Here is a 20,092-nt window from a genome sequence, read left to right on the forward strand (position 1 = left end):
TATCCAAATCTTGATTCATGGTTTTTAAACATTGGATAAATGGTATTTCATTTCTTCACTAAAGTGCAATTACATCAAATTAGTAATTGATTTTTGTTTTATTTGATTTGTATCAAATGGTTACAATTCCAATTTAATTTTCTTTCTTCTTAAAAATCATGCAAAGGTGGCAAGGAATGAACTACCATACTAAATAATTAAATTAGGGCAACCTATATAAATAATGGAAAAGGTTCTTTGAGGCAACCACACAGAGTAAAGTAGCACCATCCCTCTCTCTCTCTCTCCTTCTTCATATGAAATTACCTTTCTGCCTTAATGTGTGAAAGTGAAACTATCTCGTCGCTCTTCATTGGTGCGTTTCGTGTGTTGCTTGCTCAAACAACTCTTTCATATAAATAAATATTTTGAGATGAATAATTCATAAAAACTTATTTTTTAAGAAATTTTTATGGATAATATTGGTGGAAATGACATATAATTGCGTATAAGTTTAGCTTGACAGTGACAATTACAGGGAAGAGAAGGGAAGAGAACAGAAGAGAAGAGGAGAACATTCGAACCAAATTTCAGAATCTTTTTGAAGGAGGTCCAATATTAAAAATTTAAACTTCCTTAAATGATACAATCACACGAGGACTTCGCACGTGCTTAGCTTCCAACCTTGTAACCTATAAATAATCACCCCATCAACTGTTTCTCTCTCCTTGCTGCTCTGTCGACCTCGACCTTGCGACCCCAGCTCCCAGACCCCATCTCTCTCTCTCTTTAAATTTTCGATTTTCATTTCTTCAGAGGGTGGGAGTGGGGTGGTACGTGGGTTCTCCTCCTCCCCATCAGAAAGCATAGCGGAAGTAGTGGTCAATCCCGTCAATGTGCAGAGAGGACTACCTGAACTCAGATTTAAAAGATTTCGGCGTTTCTCCATTTTCCACCCTTTCTTCTCCATCTCTGTTCTTTGTTTTCTCCTTGCCTGTGTCCCTTCTTCTTCATTGTTTTCCATTGATGTCGATTTGACAATTTAAAACCGAAGGGAGAAAAAAATATTTCGAAGAGATATAGGGCGTTTTCCTTCGCGAAATCTGAAACGCCCTGGCATAGATAAGGATTACAATGGCGGCGTTTGGAGCTCTTGATTCGTTTCTCTTGGCTGCAGGGAGAGCTTGTTGTACTCCTCTCGCCGTATTCATTCAGATCCAGGTACGTCAGCTCTTACTCTTTTGCTTCTCTTCTTCTTGTTTCTTGGCGTACGGAGAAAGAATTGTTTTTTTTTTTAAAGATAAATGACATTTTTGAATATTTTCTCAAATCTTCCTCTCTTTCTTTGTTTTTTTGGATCTGAGACGTGGACGTTCTATGTTGTTATCGTCATCTATTTTTTTTCTGTTTGACTTTTTAGTTGTTCTGTAGTGATCCTCACGCAGAAAATCTCCTTCACTCTTTTTCGGAGAATGTCTTGGAACGATTATGTTTTGAAATATGATTGCTAACGGGGACCTGATTTAATGGAAATTAATTCCAAAATCTCGTCTCATTAAATTTGTTTTTTATTCTGGCATTTGAATATAGAAAGACTACAATTCTTTTCCTTTTTCCTGATGAGAAAACAAATTTTGGCCCAAACAAATGAAGTGCTCCAAATATTTTTGAGTGGTGCCACAATGGTGTGACCAACCTGGAATGGAAGTCCGCCCCCACAAACTAAACTGCTAATATTGCACATTACCTAACAAAGAAAGTCTACTAATTTTTTCTTGATAGGAGTCCCATTTTCCTCTCTTATTTTTAATTTTTTGGAAACAATTAAACGGAAAAGGAAATATGACAATGTGTTGGTATTTCCCATGTGCCGTAATTAATTGCAGTGCAGATGATTTTCTCTGCAAATTTATCTCACCATATATGAACCGATTATTCATTTGGGTGACCTTGCATTGATATTAGTTGAGCCCGTCTAGTGTTTGGGAAGGGAAATTATGTAATACAGTTTCATAGGTATTCCAAAATGTGTTCTGAGTTTAAGCATCGAAGGAGTGAAGTTGAAATAATCTTTAGTCCTCTGATGGTAGCATGGTTGAAGTAACTGCTATTTTAAAGATGAAACTAGGACATGAGAATGGTGTATGAATTCTTATCAGGAACTTGTTGAAATGAATTGGAGCCTGTGATTATGTTTTATCATTCAACAAGAGTTTGAACTTTGAACATCAGGTTGATCTACTGATTCTGGGAAAGGATTATGTTCCAGGATTTTATAATACAACATCCCTCCTGCTATTCTTGCTTTAAACATTTCCCAAAAAAAAAACCAACTTTTCTAGAAAAGCCGAAAAAAATGGGGAAAAAGTTCTATCATAAATGATCACATTTGAGCTGTTGCTCCAAACAACTTTTTGAAGTTGATTTTGAATTGAAGGACTAATCTGCATTTCTAGGTGAAGAAGTCTATAAGTTGTTGTTGTTTTAATATTATCTTTGCTGGCAAGGCCAAGTCAAAGTTGTACCGACATAGAGAATATAAAGGACTTTTGCTTTCTTATGCTGGTTTCATAATTCTTACATCTTTTGACTTTCTGTAGTGGTAAGTTGTGGATTCTGTTATTGTAGCATGCTGCATGTCTACATGACTAACCCTTCTTATTTCCCCTCCACTTTTTAGGGGTGTTTAATCTGCATGACTTTAGCCATTGGATGGGCTTTGGCTTCCTGTGTCAGGTATCTCATCTCATTGTTTAAACCTAAATAATGTTGCCGCTGGTAGTATTTGGATCAATTGTTGTTTTCACTTAAATAGGGACGCTCATGTTTAACAACAAGACTTATGCAAGAATCTTATTGTTCTTACAGAAACAGAGAGATCAGACGTATGAAGGATGGCATAAAACGTGGGAATAACTTTTCATTTCTTTGTCAAGATATCAATGAACTCGAATACTCTAATCAGATCAACTTGCCAAGAGTGTCGGTTGTGATGCCTTTGAAGGGTTTTGGAGAACACAACCTACAAAACTGGAGAAGTCAGGTCAGAATGCAAACTCAATGAAACAAGTTCTCTTTCTCTTAAAAAGGAAAAGGAAAAGGAAAAATGCAGCTTATATCATTTGTTAGAAGAATTTCCTAGGCTACTGTTGTACACTGGAAGTTTGGTTAGCTTCCTCTGTTCTTTCTAATATGTACTTTTCCTTTTGCTGACCTTGGAGGAAAAGAATCCATATGTGAAAGAGGATAATTAGATCCCTAGTCAAGCGGCTTACCTTTGTATATCCCTATAATCTCATTCTCAGCTTTGGACCTTTAAATATTTTTATTTATTCATTTATTTAAATTACTGAGGCCTTGTTTCATTATGCCACTAGTTATATTGTTTTCAGGCGTTTATAATTTTTTGGTTCTTGAATTTAATGCAGATTACATCCCTTTATGGTGGTCCTCTGGAATTCCTTTTTGTGGTGGAAAGTACTGAAGATCCTGCTTATCATGCTGTATCTCTGTTGATCTCTGAGTTTAAGGTAAAGATAATTATTTCCATTTGATCTGTTTTTCACTATAACACCTAGCTTTTACTAGAAGAAGACAACAAAAAACATCTCATCCTTTCTGTTAAGACAGAGGTACCACTTGACAATTGGATCTCATTGTATCATGATCATCTGCTATATTTTCTAATATATTATGAAATATTTGAAGAAACTTAGGAAGGCTTAAAATGAATAGGAAGATTCAAGGGTTCTGATGAACGCTTGCTATTTTGTTTTGGTGGTAGAGGCTGTGGATAACTTTTTTTTTTTGGTAAAAGCTGTGGATAACTTTTGAAGTCTCAGGTCCTTGGTATAACAAGTATTTATGGGGCTGGTTTCAGAATAGCAGAGAGATTTTTCTTAAATCTATTGAATATTAAATAGGATTCCTGACCTTGAATTTGCATGTTGATGTCATTAGGATTCCTGACCTTGTTTGTCCCCGCAGTCTGAGTGGGTTGATTTGGTGCAGTAACCTTGCCATTTTATATCGAGATCTGTTTTAAAATGTATGTGCATAAGACCTACTGTCCTGTTGCCTCAGCTTGCTAACATTCTAAGCCTTAAACTGGACACTTTTTTGTTTCATTAATTTCTGGCTGAAGAACTGTTCATCGATTTTCAGAGAGTGAGAGATGCAGCAAGGGGCTGCAGGTTGCATGGCCTGGAAAGAGTAGTTGCTAACCTATTTAGGATTCCTCTATTGTTTACCTCTTTGGAGTTTGGACAGGTATTGGTGTGAGAGCATGTGGATGTGCTCCTCAAAGAAACTGGAAAATTTCTGTGTTTTTTTTTGTTCATGTCAAAACCTGACCTATGTTTTGTGTTTTTATGTGTCATATGCACTCTGCTTCATTACCATTGTGCACCCTGTGGTAAAGTTGCATGTAGCCACTGTTTAGATTTGTTTTATCAACAACAACAACAACAACTCAGCCTTATCCTAACTAAATGGGGTCGGCTACGTGGATCCTTGCCCTCCAATCAGCTCTATTCGAGGTCATACTTGATACAAGGCCTAAGCTGTGCATGTCTTTCCTCACCACTTCTCCTAAGGTCATTTTAGGTCTGCCCTTGACTCTTTTAGTTCTTTCAATCTGAATCAAATCACTCCTCCGTACTTGGGCATCCAAAGGCCTCTGTTAAACATTACCATGCCACCTCAAGCGACTTTCTCGTAGCTTATCATGTATCAGAGCTACTCCCAAATCATTCTAATATGATCATCTCTTATTTTAGCCTTCCTAGTTTTGCCACTCATCCATCTCAACATCCTCATCTCTGCTACACCGAGTTTATCTATATGATGCTTCTTAACTGCTCTACATTCTGTACCATACATCATAGCTGGTCGTATGACTATGCTATAAAATTTTTCTTTTAAGTTTTAAAGGAATACGCCGATCACACAACTCTCTAGACACACCTCTCCACTTCATCCATCATATTTTAATTCTCTCTGAAACAGTATCCTCTATATCACCTTTATTTATGACGGAGTCCAAATACCTAAATTAATCACTTTGCGGAATCTCCTTCTCATCAATTTTCACCACATCATTATCCGTTTTAATACAAACATAGTTACACATACACATCATATACTCTTCGTTCTACTTCTCTTAAAACCTTTTGATTCCAAGGTTGATCTCCATAACTCCAACTTGGCGTTAATCCCTGCTTTTGTCTCATCCACCAAACTAATATCATCAGCAAAAAACATACACCAAGGAACCTCAAATGTCTCTGGTTAAATCATCCATGATAAGCGCAAACAAATAATGTTTTAAAGTCGATCCTTGATAACCCAATTGTAACTTGGAAATCACTGCCTTGACCCCTTCCCCTAGTTCTTACACTTGTCACCACACCATCATACATATCTTTAATTATGTCCACATATTTACTTGAAACACTTCTTTTCTCTAGTACTTGCCATATTAACTCTCTAGGGACTTTGTCATAAGACTTTTCTAGGTCAATAAAGACCATATGGAGATCCTTCTTGCAATCTCTAAATCTTTCTATGAGTCTCCTAAGTCAATAGCTTCTGTAGTGGATTTGGCATAAAACCAAATTTATTCTCCGTAATAGTAGTTTCTTGTTTCAGGTGGGTTTCAATAACCCTCTCTCATAATTTCATTGTATGACATTAGTTTTATGCCTCCATAGTTATTGCATCTCTGAATATCACTTTTATTTTTGTGAATCAGAACCACGATGCTTCTCCTTCATTCATATGGCATTTTCCTTGTGCTCATAATCTTATTAAACAACTTGGTTAGCCAAGATAAATCACAGATTCCTAAGGTCTTCCACACTTCTATTGGGACCTCATTTGGGCCTTGTGCCTTGCCTACTTTCATCCTCCTTAAAGCTAAGTGTGTCAATTTGGGACCAGAACTGGGAACCGTCTCGCTAAAACCAGGTATTAAACTGTCCCATTAATAAACGGGACGGTATTGGGATCTGATTTTGGCACTGAATAATAAATCAGACGGGATGGTATTCAGATCTAATTTTGGTACCGAATAATAAATTGGACGGGATGGTTCTGGAATGGGATTCCCAACGCTACTAGAACCAAAATACTGGTTAGGTACCAAAACCGCCAATACCATTTCAAAGGGTATATTTCATGTTCTTGTGTTCAAGTTTTATGGTTATAGTTTGAGGTATTTGGGTGGTATTTTCTGTTATGGAAGTTTCAACTGATGAACCTTCAGTTTTGTTTCTATAAAATTGTTTATTGATGGCACTAAAACCATACATGGACATGTTTATTTTGTCATTATTAATTCTTAATTGTCATTTTGAAAAGCTTACATGTGATCTTAGGAAGTTTGAAGAAGTAAAACCATGAAATTCCTCATGGTTTCATATTTCAAGTTACACCTTAGATCTCATAATAGTGAAAAGATCCACAACAATAATAATGGAACCATCTCATTAATAACCATTAAAGGTCTCCCCTTTCTATAGTGCCTATAACCGTTTAGTAACTAGTACCGTCCCGTCCTGTTAATAATCAAGACCAGGACCTAGGTTTAGCCCTGTTAACTAAACATGACGGTTTTGAGATTGGCACCTTTGGTATCGGTATGGATCCGTCTCAAATACTGGGAACCATCCTGATTGACACCCTTCAAGTTTTTTTTAATTTTTTTTTTACTTCAGACACTAATTTTTCATATATATCTATGACGTGTGGTGTCTTATTGGGTAATGCAATCTTCCGTGACACTATTACTCGGAAGTTTAGATTTATTTTATCATTTAGCTTTTTTTTATTCCTGATTTATTATTGTTTGTTACAGGACAACATTGATGTAAAGATTGTCGTGGCTGATTTGTCAACAACATGCAGCCAGAAAATACATAATCAGTTAGTATGTAAAGTTTTTGACTTTTTTTGCCATAATCTTCTTTACATGTCAAACGCTTGGATTGTTTTTTACTTTGTGAGATGTGCTTTGATTTTTATTATGTCAATGTATGATTTTTCATTTTGGAATTTCACTCTCAAACTGAAAATAGTTGTCTATTTAGGTTTGAAGTTAGTTAGAGGTTTGTATGTGCATGAACCCCATATATTGTTTTAGTAGAAAGATGCTCATCTATCCAAGGCAAGGATTCTGTGTTACGACATGATTGGGATAGAATATGGAATTTTATTTAAAACTACAAAGAGTTCTCTAATGCTTTTTGATGTTAGATTGAATTTTGAATGTGCATGGCCTCATACTGTTTCAGCAGCAGGATGCTCATCTATCTAAATCTGGAACTCTGCATATTGACATGATTGAGACAGAAATAGAGCAACTTATGGAATGTAGGGGGATCCAAATTGAACAGAGCATTTCGAGCTTGTTGGCTTTATGGTTTTTAATGTTATATTAAGCCTGCAGAGCAATTTAGTCCTTTGGACTTCTCTTATATATTTATATGCATAGGAGGAGAACGTGAAGCCTATTCACACCTGTTCTTTTCTTTTTCTTATGATGTTCTGTTTTCTTTCTTCCTTTTTTACTCCCTCTGTCTTCTCATCTGTAACAATTCTAGTACTTTCTGACATAGTTAATGTCAAGTATTATTTTAATTTATTTAATCATCATGAATAAGTGCTTGTCTTTTCTTAATGTTCCATTATTCTTGTTCTTTCTACATATGCAGGTTGGGGTGGAGAGGATGCATAAAGACAGCAAGTATGTGTTATTTCTTGATGATGATGTTAGGTTGCATCCTGGGTCCATAGGAGCCCTTACTGCAGAGATGGAGAAAAATCCTGAGGTGTGGTTTTGTATTTTTCCGTCACTGTGGCCAAATAGTGCCTACTTCCCTATAATTACTTTTCCTGGTGTTTGTGTTATATGCTCATAATGTGAAGTAGGAAAATTTTTCTATTGCTCTACTCTGGTGGTTACTTTTCTGTGCAGATATTTATTCAAACTGGATACCCTCTTGATTTACCTTCGGGAAGTTTAGGGAGCTATTGCATTTATGAATATCATATGGTATGGAACCATCTAAATTTTCAATTTATGTTTTTGCCTTGTTTTTAATATCTTTTGATGTTTAAATAGGCATGTTTTGCTGTTCTAGTTGTTTTAATGTGCTGCATTTTCTCATCATCATGATGAAGGTCACACAAATTAGATTACAAAACAAATGCATTTTCCTTACAACTTCAATTGATCATCCCAAAGTTTATCAAAAAGGAGAGAACCTCTGGTTGCTTTCTTTCATGTCTGTCTATATACCTCATTAAGAATCACTTTTACAGACAAGAATTTAAATTATCCCTGGTTAGCTAGGGATAGAAGCACATTTAAATACTCTTGAAGAGAACATATGAATTATATGCAGGTTTGTTTTGTCTTGACATACTTTCTTTGCTCGACTGCTCCAAGGACCCAAATGCTGTTTGTCAGTTGCTAAAATTATACTGAATGATATTCCCTAGCAATTGAGACCTTGAGTGGAACTCATTCTTTGGTAAATGTTTTCCTTGTGTCAAGTTCTGTTTGAGATTTTCCTACCATTTAGGATTTTTTTTAATACGTGTTAAAGTTAACCATTTACCTCATAAACAATATTAAATACATTTTTTTAAGAAAAGGTGAAATGTATATTAATTATGCAAAAGGAGCAAGTTGTACCCTGATTGATGTACATTGGCTGTCTAAAACCAGCCACAGGTGTAGGGATTCTTCCCCTCTTCCCTACACCAGCATTAAATCGTGGGCTTGAAGTTAGGGTTTAATTAGTTATTTTTTTTATTTGGTATTTTAATTAGTCTTTTATTGAATTGTAATTCTAATTAGGATTCCTAGTGCAAGTTTGAATTCTAGTTAGGAGTCCTAGTTAGAAGTCCTAGTTCTGTTTTGAGTCATAGTTTGAGTCTGTTTTTCTTTTCAGCCATAAGGCTGTAAATATGTAAGAGCTCCAATTGAGCTCCCACGATTTATGAATAAAGAATTTTGCTTTCTGCAACAACACTGTCCTGAGATAGGCTGTGAGGGTGAGATAGCCTTCACTACCTCTCTCCATCGATTTGCATTCAAGTGTTATTTCAGTTTCAGTTCTGCCCTAGCCGATATCTTGAAGACTCATAATCAGTTGCTGGGATTCTACTGCAAGGTTCAAGAATAATTCAGTCAACAAGTGCGTGCACATCCAACCCCCAAACCCTTCTTCTTCTAATCCTCTAAACCAAACCCTAACATTCTCCCACTCTGAACATCATCCCCACACCCTAAGTTCTGCCCAGTTCAAACCAACTATTAGAATCCATCCAAACTTGGACTGAATCTCCCTCTCACCCTTAGGGAAACTCGATCCAAGCCCCTGCCCTAAACTCCCACTAAAAACCCTAGATTCCCTCTTCTTCCACTTTCCCCAAACCCAGAAATCCTAAACTTAATCCATTGTTCATTCAATTTTACGCACCCAACCTCAACAAAACATCTCAGGACCTTCACTGGGAGACTCCCCCACATCAACCTACCCTAACCGTAACCCTAATTTCACAATTTCACATAATTTGACCTAGCCGATTTCCCCAATCCATAGCAGATCCTGGTTATTGGTTCTAGTTGGTCTCCTACCAATCTAGAATTACATTACTGATGATACTGTAATATTGTAAGCAGTCCAAATGGACCCTCTACATCAAACTCTCACCCCAACTTTACAATTGCAAAAACCTGTTTCCTTCAGTCATCTACAATATTAAATACTCAATCAAGAGATCACTCATCGAGATTTACCTTGGGTAGCCCAGTTTGACTTGGACTGTGTTCAACTTTTCTTTCCAGAGTAGGAATCTGCAAAACAAAGGCTCTAAGGTGATATCTAATGGTTTCTATAAATTGGGTGCCAGGCTTCCTCAAATTTTCACTTGCTAGATCCCAAAGCATGGAGGTTAACCCGAGGGTATTTTGTAGATATTTAATCATAGCTTTAACATTTAAATTGCTCTCTTTAGAAAAGTTCTCTTGTTGTCTATTTTCTGTATTATTGTACAACATCATTTTACAAATAGAAATCCAATCAGTCTATCAAAGTAATTTAACTTCACCACTGATTTGATTGATTAAATTGTTGATCTCTTGTTTACTAAGACTTTTTTGATATGACAAATCTCCCTCTCTAAAAAGTTCTCTTCTTGTTTAATTATATTTCCTTTTCCTGCTCTTTAATTCAGCCCTGCTCAATGGGATTTGCTACTGGTGGAAGAACATTCTTTTTGTGGGGAGGTTGCATGATGGTAAATGCTCTCTCTACTCAATTTTTGGTGTAGCCACTCTAATTAATTGTCCATGGCTCTTAACTTTAGTTCATATTCAGATGCATGCAGATGATTTTAGACGTGATCTATATGGTGTGGTTACTGGACTACGAGATGGTGGCTACTCTGATGATATGACCCTAGCAGCTATAGCTGGTAATATACTTTCCACTGTTTTATTATCATAAAACCAAGTTAAACAGACCTAGAAACCTTCTTATAGTTCTCCACAACTCTACCATCTATTGATGCCTTGATATCTGAACACATATGTAGCTGCTGTGATGCAATGTGATACTGATACTGCTTTTGGTTGCTGCATGAGTTCAATAATACTTTATTGTTTGTACTATTGGTTGATTTTCTTAACTGTGGATGATTTTCTCTGTATTCAACAATGTAATATAAAACAATGATGATACAACTGGATTTGTTTTGTGCATAATATAATCTAAGATTATAGTTGCATACATTGAGACAACCATTAAATGCCGTCTATCCCCCTTTCTGCTTGTTTTATGTGTATATGTGGCTAGGGCACGTATTCTGAATTTCCTGGCTCATTAGTTTTGCTATGAGATTTGGTAATGAACAATCTTCTCAGTGATATGATCATAGTGGAACTTTGATGCTGTTTAGATGAACGTTGTACCCCCCCTTCTAGTGTTTCAGAGTGAGTTTGATCCATTTTTGCTTTTCTTTTTACCCCCTGTACATTGGGCAGTGTTAACTTCAGTAGATTAACTTACACTTTTCAAATGTATAATGTCTTGAATTTTACTATTGGGTATTATAGCACTAGTTGAGTTGGCAAACTATGTTTCAAGGCCTTCTTGAGACCCTGGACAGTTCTTTTTTTTTTTGTGGCCCGAACTTCTCTGGGACCCAGGTCAGCCCCTAGATTTTATTAAAACCCAAATAATAATTAAAGAATACAAGAGGGGGACATGTCGCCTTACCTCAGCCCATAGCTCACATCCCTAACTGCCCTCAGAGGGTAAATCCCACTCCCTATACAAAAATAAGCTGCACATTAAAACCTAAAGACAGGCATTCCTGCCTTGTCCTCTCTGATAATACCTGTGAGTTCTCCACTCGGCAGCCTGTCCTGGTAGTACGTGACAGAAGCACCTACTTCACAAGCGTGATTGGCCAGCCAATCCGCTGCTCTATTGCTCTCGCGGAACGCGAAGGCCACATTAGCCTGTGTTGCTGAGATCAGCTCCACCGCTTCGTTGAACCAGTACCAACCCTTCCAGGATAAGCACTTCTTTTGGTTGATCATTCTCACCGTGGAGTCAGAGTCAGAGTTAACCACAACCCCCTTCAACTGGAGTTCCTGGTACAGTCGCAAACCATCTCTCAGGGCCCTTAGTTCTGCTATAGAGTTTGTGCAGACTCCGTAAAAGTTTGCAAAAGCTGCCAGCACAACTCCATTCCCGTCTCTAATCACTCCACCACCCCCTCCCTGACCGGGATTTCCTTTACAAGCGTCATCCACATTCAATTTAACAGAGCTAAAAGGAGGGCACCAGTATATGGGTCGGGGCAGTTTTAGCCTTGGTGGAGGCGCCGACATACCGAACCATTGAAGAATTAAGTCGTTCCTTGCAGATCCCTGTCTTTCTAACTTGGGGGGCATTCACACCTCCTTAACCCAGCCTTTCAGCCGCTCTATAATGGCAGCCGCAATTCACCGTCTCTCATCGTGCCTCCTGAAGTTCCTCTCCTTCCAAAGCTCCCAACAAATTAAGGCTGGCATAATTCCTGTTATAAAGTCACTCGTGCATCTGCTTCCTGCATACTCATGCCACAGCGCAATGCGACTTCTAACATCCTGAGAGGGCAGGAAAGGGATGTCAAAGAGCCTGGCAAAGAAACTCCAAACCTTAACAGCTACCACACCTAGGCCAAGGATATGCTCCGTTGTTTCCATCCTTGGCTGCCCACAACAGTTGCATTTGGACGCCAAGGGGATACCAAGAGCCATAAGAGATTCGTCAGTGGGAATCCTTCCTGTAAGCAGTTGCCAAGAGAAGAAGCCCATTTTAGTGGGCAACGTCTAATTCCAGATCCATTTAGCGAAAGGGACCCTAGGAGCTCCTTGCCGGACCTCATTCCAAGCTGACCCTGTTGTAAAATGTCCATCGCTGGCAGGGGTCCACACCATGACATCGCCCCTGTCAGAGAGCACAAAGTTCCCCTGAATAATGTTGTTCCTGACTGAGTCTGAATCAATGATGTCTAAAAGATCCTCCCTCCAATTTCCATCCTCATCCTTCGCATCCTTCACACAGAGCTCCGGGTCAACAAGAAGGCCATTATCAACAAAATCAATCAATGGCCCCACCCCCACCCAGTTATCGAGCCAAAAGAGCACCTTGCCTTCCCCAAGTAGCCACCTTGACCTTTCCAACATAAACCCCTTGTATTTCAACGTGTTACGCCAGGTTTTGGAAGCATTCCCCTCTATGCTTGCCAATGCCACATGCACATTTTTAAAATATGTGGCTCTGAAGAACCTGCTCCACTATGACTGCTCAGATAAAGCTTTCCATAGGCTTTTAAGCCTGAGCGAGAGGCCTACCTCTTCTAAAAGCCGAATTCCAAGTCCTCCTTCCTCAAGGGGTCTGCAGACCTTTTGCCAATTCACCCAGTGCCTGCGGTAGCCCCATTTTGAGCTACCCTAAAGAAAATTAGCCAAGATCCCATAAATTCTTCGAGTGACTGCTTTTGGCGGTTCCAAGGTAGTGAGAACATGAATGGGCATTGAAGAGAGGACATGCCTAAGCAAAGTTACTCTCCCCCCGGTCGACAATAACCTGCCTTTCCAGCCCGCCACCTTACTTCTGATCTTCTCCACTAGCCTTCAAAATAACAAATTTTGAGCCTGCTCGAACAGAGTGGCGCTCCCAGGTATGTGATGGGAAGAGACCTCCTAGGGAAGCCAGTGACCAAACCAACCATACGAGCTGCTGCCGCTGTAGCCCTGCCCCCCACCACAAAGCATCTTTTTTCCTTGTTGACCATCTGACCTGAGAAGCCTTCATATCTTCCAATGAAACCCATTATTTGCCTGAGCGACCTCTTCAAGCCCCGGGAAAAGATGATGGTGTCATCAACAAAAAGACTGTGCGAGACCCCTGGACACCCCCTCGGAAGTCTGTAAAAGGCTGCATGGCCCTCCTTAAAGAGCCCTTTCAAGCCCCTGCTTAGCACCTCTTCTGCCAGAATAAATAGGGCCGGGGATAGTGGGTCCCCCTGTCGCACCGCTCTTGAAGACTTAAAGAAACCAGATTGCCTGCCCCCCATCACAATGGAGAACCAGCAGTTCTCCACTGTCTTCCTGATAAGAGCAATCCATTACTCACCAAAACCAAAGCTAGAGAGAACCAACCGCAGAAACTCCCACTCCAGCTTGTCATAAGCCTTAGCCATGTCCAATTTGAGTATCACATTGCCCCCCCTTGTCTTGCGGTTCAGATCTTGAGTCACCTCCTGGACAATGGCTATATTATCATGTATGCTTCTTCCTTGCACAAAAGCACCCTGTTCCTCTGCCACTAACGAAGGTAGCAGCCCTGCCAACCTGGTAGTCAAAATTTTCGCAAGAATCTTGTAGGAGAAGTTGCAGAGGCTGATAGGTCTAAAGTCTGCCATTGACTCAGGGCTGTCTTTCTTTGGAATCAAAACAAGGTTGGCCGAGGTAAAGCTTCTTGGGAGGCCACCTCCCAAAAAGAAATCCTTCACTACTGCCCAAACATCACTTCCTACCACCTCCCAACAGGCTGTGAAGAAAATTCCTGAGAATCCGTCCGGACCTGGAGCACTGTCTCTTGACAGCGAAAAAACAGCATCTCTCACCTCCTCCTCCGAGGGTAACCTCATCAGAGAGACGTTATCCGCCTTGGACACCACCTTGGGAATTAACCCCAACAGCTCCTCATCAACCACGCATCCCTGTGACTCGTAAATCCTTAAGAAGTGCCGTATTGCCTCAGCTTGGATTTCCTCAAGGTCCAAAGTCCACTCCCCATCAACACCTCTGATTTTGTTGATGCCAGTCTTCCTTCTTCTAACATTTACCATGGCGTGAAAGAATTTCGTGTTCCGGTCCCCCTCCTTGAGCCAGGTGACTCTTGATTTTTGCAGCCACAATATTTCCTCCTGCGACAAGACCCCCTGTAAAGCCTGCCTGGTCTCCTTCAGTTCCCTCTTGGTCTCATCGCTATTCCACCTGTCCGCATTCACCTCTGCCCTGCACACAGCATCTTCCGCATCCCTTACCTTCTGATGTATGTTCCCAAACACCTCCTTATTCCACCCCCGAAGTGCGTTCCTCAAGCTTTTAAGCTTTAGGAACAACACCAAAAGCGGCGACCCGAACACCGGTTTACACCACTGACCTCTAACAAAGTCCATAAACTCCGAGTGGAGAAGCCACATTTGCTGAAATTTAAAAGGCGACCAACCACGGTCGCAGGAAGCCGCAAAAGACATCCAAATAGGGGCGTGATTAGAGCAGGTCCTGTTGAGGTGAGTGACGTCACACCTGGGGTAGGCACCAGCCCATTCTGCATTAATCAAGAAGCGATCCAGCCTGGCCATAACCCTCCTAGAACCAACTTGGTTATTTGACCACGTAACAATGCTTCCAGAGAACCCCACGTCCATGAGTCCCACCCCGATGACAAAACTCCCAAACTACTCTAGTGACTGCGAACAAGCCGGGCTCCCACCCACCTTCTCAGCAGGGGACACAGCTGCATTAAAATCCCCTCCAACTGCCCAAGGTCCAGTAACAGTCCCGGAGAATGCTTCCAGCCTTGCCCACATGTCTCGCCTATCCATCACCGAATACAGCCCATGAACAAAAGTGATAAGAAAACTCCCCCCATTGGCATCCACACATCACAGCGTGACAAACTGCTGATGTTCCTCCTGAACAGACACTTGCACCGTGGACCTCCAGAACACCCACAGCCTGTCCTGGACAATCACCGAGTCCAACCCTATCCTTCGTAAAACCAGAGGTGCCTTAGCTGCCTGCGCCTTGGGTTCTGCAATCGCAACAATGTCCAATTTATGCTGTACTCCCAGAGCCTTTAACTTTCTAGAGGTTGGCTTGTTACCAACTCCCCTTGCGTTCCAGAATAAGCAGTTCATTGTGAAACACTGCGGGGATCCTCCACCGATCTCATGGATCTCGTGACACGTTGGGCAGCTCCCCCCCTTGGTGGTCTGCCCCGCCTTGCCTTTTTGATTTTCTTCCTCTTATAGACCTGCGCTGCACTGAGCACTGCTGCACAAGTAGACCCTTGCCTTCTCCGTCTCCCTGCCCGGCTCCCTGCAAGCTCCAAACCCCTGCTACGACCCCCCAATCTTTCCAACATACAGTGTATTCTGCCCTCTAAGGAAGCATTGAACACCTTGAAGCTTTCCAGCAGCTCTCTTCTGCCCAACAAAGGACCTTTGAACACAGGCACATGCGAATCATCCCTGGTGCGTCGAGTCATGTCCCTGGGCTGGAAGAAAGCCCTGTCTCGACCCTCCAACACCTGCGAACAGGCAAACAACACACCGCTGCCCCCCACAGCATCCTCGAAAGCCTTCGCACACACTTCCTTTCTAGCCTTCGCTGGCGCAATCAGCACCAATGCTCTATCGTTCCCCTTCTCTGCCCTGACTGGCTCAACCCTGTCACATGGAATTTTGCCATCTTCTAGTAGCTGGTCCGAGTCCAAAATGCCCTCCCCTGAGCCGACAACCAGACCCGAAGGCACCACTTCACCTCCGTCAGTCGTGGCTGCGACTGCAGCAAAGCCACCATGCCCAACAACAGCAGAATCAGGCTCGACGACTGTAACAGCCGGAGGCACCACCTGGCTCCAGCTCCCACCCCTTCTCCGTGCCACCTTCGTAGTCGAATACTTCCCAGCCTGCCGCGCGAAGAGTCCTCACCTGTCGGAATAAAAACACCCTCCCTATCCCTTCCATGCACCTGAACCCCAACCTCCGCAGCCCCCTCCCAGGCATCAGCATTCCCTGCCGCGGCATTCTTGTGCAACCCAGCCCTGCACACCTCTGCGGCGTGCCCAATTTTTGAACAGCTACCACAGTACACCGGCAGCCTTTCATACACAATCCGCTGATGAAAACCCAATGCCCCACAGCCAATCCAGATCCTCGATGGCAGAGAAGCCCTCAGGTCCCACTTCCACACAACATCGAGCCTCCACAGTTCTTGTGCAATTAACTGTGGCACCATCGACCCTCAAAAGCCTTCCAATCGCGCCCGCAATAGAGGCCAGAAAGTTCCCTTGGAACAGATTCACAGGCAGCCCAGGCAGGGCCACCCAAACAGGCACAAACGGCGACTCCCAGCCGGAAATGAACTCCGTCGACCATTTGATAAATCGTTACAGATGTCCCCTGACATACGTTTGCTGCTTGAGCCAGACCTTGACATAGTCACCATGTGAAGCAATACGCAAAAGTACATGTCGTGGGTCCAAGAAAGACGCCATGACCTCCCCTTGCAGGAAAAGATTCTTGCGTAGATCTTCCTTAATCGCAAACAGGGGAGGCGAGCCAGCACTGCACTTCGCGATAAGTGCCGTCGAGAAGGCCTCCTCCGATCGTGCTATTTCCTCTGTCGTGAAGTGAACCGCTGGAACCCCAAAATGAGTTGAAGGCTTTCTGAGATCCACGTCCACCCGAGGAATGGCCATCGATCGAGTCAGAACATCTGCAAAGGAAGGACGCCTGGCCCCACTGGCGGTGGCCCCATGGCCAGGATCAGGAGGGTGCTCCTCCCGAGAAGGAGGAGACGCCTTGCCCTAAACTCCACGTGAAAAGAAAGAGCAGACTTATCGTGCACCACCAGAGCTAAACATGCGCACCCCCCCGTAACAAAAGGCCCATTTACAAATGAAATCCATAACTAAAATCAGACCCTGGACAGTTTAGATGTTTAGGAACATTAAAAGTGATTCCACAATGAATAAGCTCCCAACTCTAGGGGATTCTTCACATTTCTAGATCTCTTAGATAAAGTGATGGAGTTTTGAACTGTTACATTCAATCAATACTGGGATGCTGGAAATATGCCAATCAGTTCCAGGAGGGGGAAGATGAAGAAGATACACAGCAGCCTAATTAGATATCTATGCAGATCTGTCTGAATACCAAGTTTTCTACAATCACCACCTCATACAACCACTTTCTGAGTCTGACATTTCACACTGGTGTCTCTCTTATGCTAATTAAAACACAATTCTTGTTAGTTTGTTTGTGGCTGCTCCTCTTTTTTGTTGAGCTTTTACCAGTGCTTGCTTATCTTTCTAAACTTGTTGATCATAATTATTGAATAAACTGTAACATATGTTTCGTTTACAATGTTTCTAACTGACATCCATTCTATTGTCTGTTTGTAGGTGCACATAAACGGCTTATTACATCACCACCAGTTGCTGTATTCCCTCATCCCCTTGCCAGTGATCTTAGTTTCCCCAGGTTTGTGGTGGTGTTCTACCATTCAATTATAATTCACTTTATGTCCATGTTTAACTTATGGAAAAAAAATGGTACCAATAGTGGTAAAATTCAGATATTAGCACTACCTGGTACAGTACAATGTCACAACTTTAGACAGTCCAATGCATACTGGATTTATGGAACTCTGAAGAAATGGTACCAGTGTTCACAGTTTGGATACAACTGATGTAGGGCAGTTTGTTACTTTTCCACTGTGGGAAGTTCTACCTTGCATTCTGTGAAGTTGCTGCCACTTTATGATGCTCAATGCTGATGTCTTTGTTTGTCAATCCTGTTAACTTATCTAATCCTTATTTTTATGTAGATACTGGAATTACCTGAGGAAGCAAACATTTGTTCTGGAATCATATACAACAAAAGTTAACTGGATAATGAATCGGGCACTATTTTCTTCCCACTGCTATCTATCCTGGGGATTTGTTGCTCCCTACGTCATGGCAATGTTTCATGTTGCAGCAGCACTAACAGCATACTCAAAGGAGTACCCAATTGATGAAACATCCTTTAGTTTTTGTGGTGAGCACACAATCCCTTCTAGGTAGGTTTGGTTCAGTTGAAAAATCCTTGTGCAGGACAGTGCTAAGTATCTAATTTTCTTCTTACCCACAGAAGAAATTCAAAATATTTTAGTGGGCCCTCTAAACCTTTATTTAACACTTGAATCTAGTGGTGACGGTTCCTAAAGAACAGGGAGGAAAAAGTAATGAAAGAAGAAACACTTATACTTTAGGAAGTAAACACAAACTAGAAAAGACCGTGGTTGCTGACTATATATAGACATTCATTCTTTCTAGTGAATCTTTCACTTAAGTATTATGAATTGCTTTGGCGCAGGATTGATGCTTGTGGGCTGCCTGGCTCTGTGCACTATTTTAGAACTGCTTTCAATGTGGAACTTGACTAAGGTGGAAATTGAACTCTGCAACATGTTGTCTCCTGAGGGGCCTGCAGTCTCACTTGATTCCTATAACTGGGCCCTTGTAAGTCCACCTGCACAACGCTTAGAAATATTATGCATTTTAAACCAAAGCATAAAGAAATTATTGCCTAATATTTGTATGTATATTGCTAGTAATTTGGGTCAATCTTTTATTAAAATTTCTTTTAGACGATAATTTACTAATTTTGGTTGTAATTTATACTCTCTGAGCAGGTATTTATTGCCATGTTGGTTGACAATTTCTTATATCCTGTTTCCGCAATACGATCTCATTTTTCTCAGTCTATCAACTGGTCTGGTGTCCGGTACCACTTGAAGAATGGGAAGATAAGCAAGGTATGCTGATTGCAGACTACCCAATTTTATTTCAGTCTTAAATTTGCAGAGCACCATTTCATGCTTGTTGGACATAGTGTCACCATGACTGAGAAATCTGTGTAATCAATACCACAACTTGAGACGTGGGGAGTTGAAGCCAGTTTTGATGTTCTTAGAAGCACTTTAATGGAGAACCCTAGTGCTTGTCTTAGTGTAATAACTAAGGAGTTTTGTGTTTTGGTCGTTCCTTTTAACTGGCTTCTTTTAATAGGGGGAAAGAGAAAGAAATAGAAAATGTAGGACTTATACGCCTATCACCTACTGTAATGCAGATCGACAGAAGGAAGGACTCTGGTTTAATTTTTTCAGATCTGGGAGGAAAACATCTATACGGGAAGAGGGGAGCTCCTCCCAGAAACTCATTACTTGGCTCTTTGGCAAGAAGTTTGGCGCAGTGGCACCAACCCAAGAAATTCGATGTTTAGCAAGGCCTTAGGCCCAGGTCATTCTTTTTTCCCTTTTGCCTTTTGTTTAGGAGATCCAGTTTTCCCCCCTTTTTAATTCTTATTCTTGTTCAAGCAATTCAATTCTTCAGCTTCAACCCTTATTTGGACTGGGTTGATTTTGTATTGTCATTGATTGTAACCTTTTTGATTTATATAATCATTGTACTGCCATTGATTGTAATCTTGTGATTATATATAATCAAAATTTTCATTTGAGAGGCAATTAAAGTCGACTTCTGAAGCTGAAACATTTTTTTTTAAATCTCTGGGGATAACTCTTTCAAATCATATCGCAAGGGTACTAGTGTTGTTTGTAGTGTTGTTTGTTGGTACTCATCACTGCGGCTGCCGACACGACTTGGGGCACTGAGAGCCACACTTGTTACTGGATGGATGAGGATTTATAGGATGTAAGTTCAAAATTCGTAGGAAATTAGGGTTTATAAGAATGGAATTGGGATAT

At 41.0% G+C, this 20,092-nt stretch overlaps 1 protein-coding gene across 1 annotated transcript; it reads left to right on the forward strand.

The window, feature by feature from the left end:
* Positions 1-1,009: 1,009 nt before the first annotated feature.
* LOC122656996 lies at positions 1,010-19,847 on the forward strand. The gene is made up of 14 exons (XM_043851725.1): positions 1,010-1,200; positions 2,660-2,715; positions 2,848-3,022; positions 3,408-3,509; positions 6,836-6,907; positions 7,692-7,808; positions 7,955-8,032; positions 10,225-10,287; positions 10,368-10,464; positions 17,745-17,823; positions 18,170-18,381; positions 18,700-18,845; positions 19,019-19,141; positions 19,456-19,847. Exons 1-14 carry the CDS (start codon positions 1,114-1,116, stop codon positions 19,606-19,608), a joined length of 1,560 nt encoding a protein of 519 aa, XP_043707660.1. The 5' UTR covers positions 1,010-1,113; the 3' UTR covers positions 19,609-19,847.
* The last annotated feature ends 245 nt before the right edge of the window (positions 19,848-20,092 follow it).

This window comes from Telopea speciosissima, chromosome 3 (genome assembly GCF_018873765.1).
Source record: "Telopea speciosissima isolate NSW1024214 ecotype Mountain lineage chromosome 3, Tspe_v1, whole genome shotgun sequence".
Classification (NCBI taxonomy): Eukaryota; Viridiplantae; Streptophyta; class Magnoliopsida; order Proteales; family Proteaceae; genus Telopea; species Telopea speciosissima.